The following is an 11,575-nucleotide window of genomic DNA, read 5'->3' as shown; positions in this document are numbered from 1 at the left end:
GTGCGATGGCAGCAGAGGAGGCCGAGGCGGGACTGCCTGTGCTGGGCCCTCCCGCGAGCGGAAAGCTCGGTGCCCGGTCTTCCATCCCAGGCCTTTGACCGGGCGACGGCGTTTGGTGCCCTTGCTCCTGCTGAGCCTTTGAGCCAGTGCAGGGAGAGGCAGTAAGTGTACGTGTGTGCCCGTGGAAGGTGCTGCGGCAAGCTCTTGCCCCTAGCCAGCAAACCTGTGCGCAGCCCGGCCTGTGCCTGCGGTGGTGAAAGTCAGCGGTGTGCTGGGGACAGGCTGCTGCTTTTGAGGAATCCAGTGATAAACCAGCACACGAGGGGCCTGTAAATCACAGCAAGGAGAAGGGGAAATTAAGAGTATGCCTTTCTTCTAAAGCTGCCTTTTTATTGTTGCGCTTGGGTGCTTTGTAATCTCCCTGAGTGGCAGGAGGGCTGCTGGTAAGCTTTGTTTAAGCTTTATATTTGTATTAACAAACTGTGGCATGTTAGTTAAGGTCGCTCTGAAGCATACTTCATTCTGGCTCCTGCACTGAACAGTGCTATCTGGACTTACTTGGAGGAGGCAGTGGAGAGCCCATAGTTCAAGTCTGTGGGTTGTGGACACTTTGGAGACAGCAAAAGCCTGAACCTTCCTTACAAACGGCTGAAATGGGGCAGAATCAATCCAGTGAATCTCACAGGTCACCTCTCTGTCCTGAAGTCTTTCAGATGAGCACATGCACAACATACCAAGATAGCCAGGGTAGAAAGGCCAGGGAAGGGACTTGGGACTTGTCATATATGCTTCATCAGCCGGTAATGTAAAGGTGAGTGTCCTGCTGTGTCATATGAATGGGAGTTCAGTTTATAGTACTTTTCTGGTCTATTTCATCTAGTTAGGCTTTCATTAGAGAAACAGATGCTTCTGGGCACTCTAACCCAAATATAACCACCAAAGGGAGTCCAGAGGGGAGTGTGCTGACTGTCCAACCTTCTCTTCAGTGAGCGTAGCGGGGAGAGTTGAAATAATGAATTTTTGGTGGTTGTTGCTTGAGATGTGACAGACAAGGAGAGCTGAGGTGGTAGGGTCTACCTTACAAAAAGAGAGGTGGTAAAAAGGGTGAGCCCGTGAGGGACCTGCTGGTCACAGAATGAAAAGGAACTGATTTTAGCTGCCACAGAAAATTCTTGCAGAGCGTTGGGGGACTTGTGGTAGCTTTAGTTTTTGGTTTTGGTGTGGTTTTTTTTTTTTTGAAGTTGTCATGATAGAACACACTACTTTTGAAAGGATTGTAGTGTGTCTTCTTCAGTGTCTTATAGATGAAAACTTAACCTCTCAGTGCAAAGGTACTACTAAAAGATAAAATCCTTCTCCCTTGCAGTGATAAGAAAGGTACTGAATAGAAGTTAGGGAGGAAGAAAACAAAATCCTTTTAAATCAGAGGAAGAGAGCGCTGTGTTTCAGGTGTCAGAATGCGTGACAAGCAAGATACTGATTTCGTAATTTAAACTTTTATTCAGTTCAGTATTACTTTCTGAGCTGTTACGATTGTAAAGAAAACTTTCCAAATGAGTCTTAATATGACATGATGCATGGCTAGCTTTGAAGGGCCTAATCTAGGCAGAGTCATGCTTGTTTAACTGAAGTCATGATGCTAAATGAATGCAATTTTCTATATGGACACTTACCAGATTAGCTTGCACTTACAAATTGCAGGTGTAATTGATATGACCTGGTTTAAACTGATATAAATGTGTCTGCATAATGTTGTGGTGGTTTAAACTCATGCCAATGCTCCTTTCATATAGCTCTGTAGTCTTTCAACAGGCAGCCCTATTGACAATGCTGAGCCGCACAGATCTTTCTTGAGGAAACCTGTCAGGAAAATGAAACTGGGAAGACTGGTCCATTTTGTAGCAAAATAGTGAAAATGGAATGAGCTTAAGAGAGTGACAAGGATAATCAAAGGTGTGGAGAACTTCTATGCAAGAAACAACTAAGCATACCAGGTCCTTTCAAGCTTGAAAACATGACTGCAAGGGGACCCAATATAGGTCTATATCCTCTGTATGCTATTAAACAAAGAATGAACATTCACTGTCAATACAAAATTAGGGCTCTCAAATGAAACTAGCAGCTGACAAGCTCGGAACAAACAGGAGGGGTTGGTTCTTCCCATAACCTGTGGCTGTGCTGTGAAACTCCTTGCCAGAGGATGTTGTAGCCCTTAAAGATATACTTGAGGCTCAGGCAACAGCTGAAAAAAATTCATGGAAGCAAAAAAGGTGGGGCTATTAAATGCAAAGAGAACACCCTGCACTTAGGCAGTGCCTGAGCTGTAAAATGTCGAGTGTGTGTTTGGAGAAAGTATTATGTGTATTGCTGCTTCTGACAAGGCAGTGGCTGATCAGTGTCTATGCAAGAGCATAAAGAATAGGTAAAAGGCCAACGCAGTCTTTACTCAGTAAAGCTGTTCTTACAGGATTTTTCAAAAAGCTGTGGGTGGTGCCGTGTGGTCATGTCTGTGTTCTGTCCTGCAGAGCAGCTGGTCTGAGCTGAGGCAGGGTGGGCTGACTAACTGGATAGTCTCTGCAAGGCTGAAGGAGGAGATGCAGGTGGGATCCAGCCCTTTCTCCTTTACCAACACAGAGGGTTGATCTGCAGGGTTTATCTTAGACTTTGCTGGTGGATCATCCTCTATTGTGTAGTAGCTTGCCTGGTAAATATTTCCAAGCATGCTGTGGGCACCGTATCTGTGAAGTGATTTGCCAGCATGCAAAATGATTCCAAGAGCATGGTGAAAATGGAAGTGTGTCCATGAACTGCAAGTTAGCATTTAGTTTAAACAAAACTTTTCTCTGCTGGACTGATTTTAATAATCCAGCCAAATTTGTGGATGCAGGAACCACTAATTCTTCTGTGAAAAGAATGGCTCAGGTGTCCTGGCAGGTGACAAGGCATGCGAAGACTGCTCAGGGAAGGCTTTTTTTCTTTGCCCCCACCTCTTCAGTTGGCTTTGATCTGTTTTATGAGGGTCAGAAGATGAAAACCTCATTACCTAACGCTGTTGGATGTCAACGTATGTGTGATATGGCTCTTTGCCAGTATCTTAATTAGGGAATTCATAAAAGCGGAGGGTGGATGCCAGTTCTGAAAAGCACTTTTAGCCTTTCTGCTGGAAAGAAAGCTTTTATTAATTAATTACAAAATGTATTAAAAGGGATCCAGCTCAACTCTGTAAGCAAAGCTGCTTCTTTTTCTCTTCTCTCTTTGTCTCTGCCTTTATGTGAGCCATTTTGGGCTCCCTGCCCAAGATGGTCCCAACAAATGAGATTTGTAATAAGTGCGTGAGTCAATTTGGACTGAAATCCACTCCAGGTCTCCCTGGTTTAAAAAGGTCTCCAGATTGTGAGCTAGTGTTGCCAGAATTCAACAAAAATGGCTCAATGCCTTGTCATACCTTGTGGAGCAAGGGAGGCATCTGGTCTTAGATCCCTGTGTGTGTCCAGAGTGCTAGGACTTGACTTTTTGGAGTGGCTCTTGAGGAGCAGAAGGGCAGCTCTCTGTGTCCTGAGCTGCTGTCTGGATGTGAAGCACCTGTTTCACTTTCCCATTTTAACTGACATTACTTAAAGATGTCGCTGCGAGTAAAGTCCTGTGTCCCTGCTACAGGCCATGTGAACCCGAGTTGTCACGTGAGCTTTCTGCATGTTGCACTTCAGCTCTGTCCCAGACGATCCTCTTCATGGAAGGGAGAGCCAGAAGGAGCAAGGGTCCGTCTTTGCAACTTACAAGCCACTGTGCTGAGGTTGCCACTAAAAAAATAAGCCAGTGTGAAGTGCAGTGATGGTTCAGCTAAGCGAGCTTGGGTCTTTGTTTTCATGTGGGCTTCCGGTAGGCCTAGGTACATACCCCAACTAAGCTTCTCATGTATTAGTTAGTAGGAAGGTGTCCTGGTTTCAGCAGGGATAGAGTTAATTTCCTTCCTAGTAGCTGGTACAGTGCTGTGTTTTGGATTTAGGATGGGAACAAAATTGATAAGGCACCGATGTTTTAGTTGTTGCTAGGTAGTGCTTACACTGGCCAAGGACTTTCTAGTTTTCCATGCTCTACCGACTGAGAAGGCTGGAGGTGCACAAGAAGCTGGGAGGGGGCACAGCCAAACTGGCCAAAGGGACATTCCATACCATGTGATGTCATGCTCAGTACATAAACTGGGGAAAGCTGGCCGGGGGGGCCGCTGCTCGGGGACTGGCTGGGCATCGGTCGGCGGGTGGTGAGCAATTGTACTGTGCATCACTTGCTTTGTGTATTATTACTATTATCATATTATTATCATTATCATTTTATTTCAATTATTAAACTGTTTTTATCTCAACCCACGAGTTTTTCTCACTTGTGCTTTTCCAATTCTCTCCCCCATCCCATCGGGGTGGGGGCGGGGGGGAGGAGTGAGCGAGCGGCTGCGTGGTGCTTAGTTGCCAACTGAGGTTAAACCACGACAGAAGGAAAGCTTTCCATCCACAGCAAGCTCAGGTGTACACCTGCTTCTAGGATTGCTCTCCTGGAGAGCTGCTGCAGGGGATTAGAGCCAGAGCTCTATAGGTTTTCTTGTGCTACAGCTTTACAGGCTACAGCTTTACAGGCTACAGCCCCCCGGGAGTTTCCTTAGCGGCCCAGAGAATAATCGGTAATTCCCAGGCATTACTCTGATTTCTCCCTGTGCTTATTTTCTATTTCTCTCTTCCCTTTGCCCTACAGTGAAAAGTTACTTGGATGGCTGAGCTGCTGAGAGACTCCTACCTTGCAGGAACAAATCCCAAATCCTAAGTGAGGCAATGGCACTGACGTATCAAGATAGCGCTCTGCCCATAGTTTGGGTCGGTGTCCGAGGCTCCTTGTGTAAATGAGCCACCTCCAGGAGGCAGATAGTATTGTCCTAATTTATAAGTAGGGAAACTGAGGCACAGTGACTGGATAACATTTAGGAATCCTCACTCTTGGCCTTCCTTACAGCCCCTAATGCCCCAGGCTAGCCTGAAGAAAAGAAACAGTGAGATTCTGGAGGAAAAATATTTTGTTCATTCAGCAATCTGTTTTTCCTTCCTTGTTTTTTTTTTTATTATTTTCTGTCCCTTGTGCCCCCAGCTCAGCAAAGCTGATGGTGCAGTTCTAGGGCATGTGGTTTATTAGCAAGTTATTGCTCTCCAGCAGGGGACCCAAACTTTGGATTTGATTTAAGAGCAGTAAAACCAGTTGAAACTTTTGAAGTATTATGTGGAATCTGGAGGTTTTTAGTCAGCAGAAAGTAAAAGCATTGGCAGAGTTGGGCAGAATATCCTCTCGTTATGTCTCATGAAATGACGGAAGTATGGGTAGAGAACGTACTAGTGAGAGCAACTGCAAACTGAGCAGGAGGAGCAGTTCTGGAGGAGAGGGTAGGAAGTGCAATGACATGAATAATTTAGTGGTGAGGTTGGCAGCTGACTAACCAAAGCTCTCATTAAATTGTATTATTTAACATGATTTTTACACATGTTTTCAGAGAAGGCATGGTACATTGTAATAAGTGTACTGGCTAAGGAGGAGACGGGTAACACATGCTGAAGTACCTCTTGCTGTGTGTGTATGTGAGGGTTTCCAACAGATGAGGGAGCAGAGACACAGTCATTCGCAAATGGTAGGAATTGGTGAAGGACTTGGTCATTCTTAAGTTGGACTGGATGGACACCCCAACTCCACTCTACTGCGCTCTGCCATTAAATTAGCTTGCTGATGAGTGTGGTCAGAGCTGACTTGGGTGAAGCCCTTGGTTGGCCCTGCAGCAGACTGGGCCAATGCATCTCACTGACTGAGTTGTAGTGGATGACAAGATAGGGATGAGCAGCTGGAGTTAACATTCTTAACTGGCACAGCTGGATATGGAGGAGGACAATTATCTTTGCCCTGACTGAATGCATTTTCAGCTAACATGCTTCAAAAATATCCATGTCCCTGTCCAGGCAAACCCAAGCATCGCCAAACACAGAAGCGCCATTCCATGTGCTCTGGCATCAGGTGATGTGCCTTGGTGCTCCCCTTGGGCTCTGCGGAAGCTGTGCAGGTGCCTCTGGGGAGCTTGGCATCTCAACAGCCCTGGCAGAGTTGCCTAATGACAAGAGACTTTGAAATTGCTATCTGGTGAGATGCAAAGATTTATTTGAGCCTTGTTGTATGTGGCCCCCTCCCTAGCTCTACTGTGCTCCTTGCAATGAGACTATTCAGCTGACTGGCTAAGCTCCTTTTCCCAGTCTGCTTTGTTCTCCCCTTTACGTCAAGCCTCTTCTCCCATCCTGCTTATTTATAACGCTTGCCTGCCTTTCCTGAGCAGAAGGTGTGAGATTGCTAATGAGCTCAGGACTGAGCTGATCCCCAAAGCAGCAATAATTAGGGATCACTACCTTTGATTTTGTTTCCCATATCACTGTTTATAGGAGTGTCTGTGCTCTGGGCCACCTCTGAGGCTGATGTCCAGGCAGCTGATGTCTCGTTCCACCTCAGTACTTTACCTGGGACCGCGCTGCCTTTTAGCTTCTGGTTTGTAAAGGCTCCCACCATGAAGAGGCCATGCTGCCAGCCATCTAGCCAGCCTTGGCCTTGCTTGGAGAACGAGACACAGCAGGAGTGTTGCGCTAAGCAGCTAAAAAGAGAGGTCATTGTCACCTCAATGCACTGAGGCCATTTTCTTTCAGGCTAGAATGTTGTGTTCGTATTATCTGATTAGTCCCGCTGTTTCCCTGCTGGAAGCAAGCCTGAAAGACAAAGTTTTCCTAAAGATGTCTACGCTCTGGTTGCCAGACAGAAAAGAGGAATGATTCCCAGGAGAGTTGTTGTCTGTGGTAGGACTCCCTCCTGGGCAATCTATTTGCACACAAGTAGATCAACCCTCTTGTACTTACCCACAGTTACTCCCCTCCACAGGAAGACATGGGAGGAGGGTGGCTGTTAGGAAACCTGATGAGGAGACACAAGGAGAGATGACCAGTGTTTTTCTGCATGGGATCATGTTGCTGCCAAAACTTGGTGCAGGTCGAAGGTGTGGAGGCAGTGGTGAATGCTCTCTTGAGCATACTGTGCAGACTGCTGCTGCTATTGTAGATTTAGTTGGGTAAAATTGACGGTAGGTATCAGTGTTTCCCCTTTGTCCCCTCTTCACCCAACCAGACAGCTGAGGGTGCTTTGTAGTCATGTCCCATGAACTTCTGCATCCATTCACAGCACTAAATCAAGACCTTGTCCCTCAGGCTTTGGCGAAGGCCAGTCTCTCATTTTATCCTCTTTTAATTGCATAAAGATGCCTTAGATCACATCTTCGCTTGTGGAGCCAAATGCAAAGAAACTAGAACAGGCTGGAACAGGATCAGATAGTACCAAAAAGGTGCTGGCCAGCCACACAAGTAGGCGTGTTAGAGCTGGCTTGGCTGCATCTGGGATTACAATGTCACAGTTGCCTGGGGTATAATACAGGCTGATCTGGGAGGCGATGGGCTCTCTGTGCTGTGATCTCTACACAGAGCTGGGGCTGTTCCTCCTTGATTTGGGGAGGAAGGAGGTGGAGTGGCTGAGCTGCCACCCTTCCCATCTGAGTGGGGATGGATCCATGTTAGCTGGGAGAGGAAATGACAGTGACTGGTGTGGTGTTTTTCAGATTGATGGACTGGAGGAGAAGCTGGCACGCTGCAGACAGAGCATGGAGGAGATGGATCTTAAACTGTGCAGGGAGAAGCTCAGCCCTGAAGGAAGGTATTGTTGACCACCTCCTTTCACAGCTGTGGCTGTGCACTTCAGCTAGCTGTCATCCTGCTGTAGTACTGGGCAAGGGCTCTTGAAGGGATGGGTATGTGTGGTTTCCCATGACAAGACACTCTTCTCCCAGCTTGGAGCTTACTTGGGGAACTTGCCAGGATGAGAAGTTCAGCACTATATGGAGAGAACTTTATCTTACAAACAGCCTCACTCTCCAACCTGCACCACAACCAGCCAAGCAGTGCCCAAAACTTGCCGATTCATTTGCAGAGCTGGCTCCTGGCCTGCTAGGAAACAGCTCTGTGAGTCTGGCAAAGGTTCACTGCACGCTGCTACTCAAGCCTTGCAGCAACTACTGCTGAGGGCCAAACCAGGCTGGGATGCAGCTGCAAAAGGGGCTGAGGGAAATTACTCTATCTGTGCCTGTGTTGCAAATGTGTCTGGATTTCTGTAGGGATGAGTGATGTAGGATGCATCATCTGTAGGGATGCAGTGACACACTGGCTTTCCTTGGGAAAGGGAAGAGGGACAGTTCCCCTGAAATCTGTCACTGACATAGAGACAACTGTAGGCTTCTAGAGCTAGGACTCAAGCAAGGACTTTGACCTGGATTTTGTAGCAGACACAGGCAGAACCTGCTATTTCTCTAGAGTATGAAGCAAGACATCCTAGATCTCCCAGCTGATCCTCAAATCTGCCTGCTTGAGGACATTCTTCCAGTCACCAGCATCGTACTGCTCCGGAAAAAAGCAAAAAAGGCTGGGAAGCTGAATCGTAGGCCCAGGGGAGCAGTCCTGTTGGTCCTGGTATCTGCTCTACAGTACTGTCCTACAGAACCCAGTTAGAAATGATCCTAGCAGCAGTGACATCTCCACACCCTGATACTTATCAGCCTCAGCTTAACTTCTTTGTTCTTCCTTTCCATGCTCCTGCCCTGCCCCCTGCCCCCCCTCCCCTTTACTGGGGTTTTATATCCCCATCCATCTTTGGGCAGGGTCCTGTCTCCTCCTGTCCCTCATCTCTCTAGCTCCTCATCTGAACAGTCCTTTTCTAGGCCTAAATTCCTCTTATGTTTACTGTCTGTGTTCTTTATCTGGTACTTAGATGGCCAACAACCAAACCTACAGTTGTGGTAATTTGACAGGATGGAATATATCTGTATGATTTCTCCCTGAAATATAGGACCTAGAGCAAAGAATTAGGAATAGGGATTCCTGGGGCCTTTTCTGAATTTTACAACTTATATGGAGATGGAAACAGAAATTCTGTTGCCCAATCCAGATCATTCGAAAAACCCTGCAGGAAGGTACCATGATCAAAATTATTGATTCAGTGAGTAGTACACAAAGGAGAGCTCTGCTTTCCCATTTTGAAGTTCAGTTGTCATGGTTTCTTCATGTCTCATTCTCAAAGCCTCTCCCCTTGACTCTCTTCACAAGGTGAGTTTCTAAGTAGCAGCTCAGTCATGTTGGTAAATCTGTCTTCTCATTTCCTCCTGGCTGCACTCCACATTGCCTTTCCCCAGTTGCCTTTAAGAGCCCTTTCCTGCTGCTCTGACATAGCTTGCTTTCTTGCCATCCCTTACTTAAGTAGCTGTACACATACATTTGGATCTCTTTCCTCCTACAGGTTCTTGCTCTCCCCCAAGGGGAACAACAAACTCTGTTACACTTATTGCCTTCTTTGTCTGCTCTGAACCAGGAGATAACTTGTTAGTGCGTTTTTATTTATAGGCACGCAGTCCAAAAGGAGTGACCGCATCCTCACTGCTGTAATGGAAACGCTGCTGCTTTCAGGCAATTTGTTTTGTGTGTATATTTTAAACTGTATATTAATTAATCATCTTGTGCAGTTTAAGACAAGGTCTGGGTTGGCCTGACTTACTCTTCATTGTTATTATCCTGAGTCTTCAGTCTAATAACAGGTTGTTTAACTGGTTGTTACTGAGCTTGGGTTCAGCTTGTTTCCTTGAGTTGACCAATTTGTGTAAATTGGATACCTCTGACAAAGGGATCCCAGCTTCAATTGGTGAGAAGAATTAGTGTTCCAGCACTAAGCCAGATGTGCTGGAGGGGCAGGATCCTGCAGAGAGCATGTAGGGACCCTGCCCCATGCCGTAGCTGTGGCAGAACTTCCTACCCCACCTGGGAAAACAGAGTAGGGGGCTCTGACACACAGACCCCTTTTTAGCCTGCTTGCATACACTGACACTGTCCTAAAAGGAGAGATATGAAGCAGTTTGGGGGAAGGAAAAAATAATCTAAAACTGCTGCATCTCTTCTCTTGCACAGCTGGGGGATTTCTAAACTGTCACCTCTCCACAGTGAAGGGTGAGGGGCTCATTCTGTGAGCAGATATCCCTTGGCAGTGGGACAGTCTCTCTTCCATCATATAAGCAAAGAAATAGGCTGTGTTGTGCCTCACAGGTAATGAACTCCTCTTCTCATTACAGAAAGTCACTGGAGAGAGAGAGAAACTTACTAATGACCAAAGCTGACAACTATGGTAAGAGCCTCATTAAAAATGGTCCCTCTGGGCCAGATGGCATCAGTGCTGCAGCTTAGCTTCGTCTTCAAGCTGCTGCCACCTCTGACTTCTGCCTTTGAATTTAGGTTCAACCAAAGGGAGCTAGAGTGAGGGAAACCTAGTCAGCATATTATAATAGGAGTCTGGATCCTCCCGCCTGAGCTGTGCTATCATAGGGGAAAAAAACAAGCATCAGCTAATGAGGGGGGAAAGATGTCCCTTTCACATACCCCAAATTACCAGTCTTTAGATAATCTCAGCCAACAGATTGACTTGAGTGGCTTTTAACATCCTCCCCCTCCTTTTTTTTTTTTCCTTTTCTTTTTTAATAGAGGCTTGCTAAGCAAGCTGCCAAGTGCTATCTGGAGTGCAGCAAAGTATGCCTTCCTTGGGGAGGGTTTCTGCATCAGTTTCTGGGGCCATTCAGCACATGAGCATGGGGATTCACACTGATGTGCTACCTGCAATTCCAGAGAGCCAGGGTCTTTCCTTGCTGCAAGTCCTGCTGTAGACCGTTAAAATGGGAGTCCCTCTGAGCTACCACACATTTGACAGCACTTCCATTCCGCTAGGGATGCTGCTTTGCATGTCTTCAGGCTCCTGGTGTTGATCAGTGTGTTAACTGCTTGACAGCACTCTGCAGCAGTGCAAGCACCAGAGCTCACACAAGGGAAAGAAACACAAGTGTTCTTTTAGGCCTGGAGAGTTGAAATCTGGGGTATGGTGAGCAAATTTGTAATTTTAACTCATGTTAAAGGACTGTTTCCAGAAGCCTAACAGTTATTTTAAACAGATTCAAAGCTGTTCCCTAAGGGCCTACCACTAGAGATGGCAGAAGACTCTGCACTTCACTGCCACCCTTTTACCAGCAGTCAGCCATCACTGTTAGCATCAACAGAGCAATCTGACAGGCTGCTCAGGCAGCAGCAACAGCCTCACCTAATGGTGATAGCTGCTCCTCCTGGAACAGAACAGACAGTGCATGTGCACACAGTCTTTTTAGATCACTCAGTCTGATTAAACCTCTGCTTATTCCAGCTGACACACCTGAGGCCATGAACTGCAGTTGCTGACAATGGCATTGCTCCATTAGTTTAAGCTGGCACTGCTGTGCTTGGGGTTATGTGACCTCCTGCCCCTACCACCTCCTCTGTAGCCTTGCAGATTCAAGCAGTTTGCTCTGTGGTTGCATGAGAATGCTTGTACTAGGTGAAGAATGGGGGCAGGAAGAACAGCTAAAAGCCTCTTTTAATACCAGCACCAGTTTGGGAACCTGCAG

General features: G+C 46.7%; 1 protein-coding gene across 1 annotated transcript in view; it reads left to right on the top strand.

The window, feature by feature from the left end:
- Positions 1-7,507: 7,507 nt before the first annotated feature.
- The window catches only part of CCDC167 (coiled-coil domain containing 167), a 5,831-nt gene continuing 1,763 nt past the window's right edge, over positions 7,508-11,575 (top strand). The window contains exons 1-3 of the mRNA XM_009331121.1: positions 7,508-7,576; positions 7,673-7,767; positions 10,223-10,275. Of these exons, the coding sequence (XP_009329396.1) occupies positions 7,508-7,576; positions 7,673-7,767; positions 10,223-10,275 (217 nt within the window). The remainder of the gene's footprint in view (positions 7,577-7,672; positions 7,768-10,222; positions 10,276-11,575) is intronic.

Source organism: Pygoscelis adeliae, unplaced genomic scaffold (genome assembly GCF_000699105.1).
Source record: "Pygoscelis adeliae isolate BGI_AS28 unplaced genomic scaffold, ASM69910v1 Scaffold218, whole genome shotgun sequence".
Classification (NCBI taxonomy): Eukaryota; Metazoa; Chordata; class Aves; order Sphenisciformes; family Spheniscidae; genus Pygoscelis; species Pygoscelis adeliae.
The sequence above is the reverse complement of the archived record's forward strand: the minus strand, read 5'-3'. Positions and strand labels throughout refer to the sequence as shown.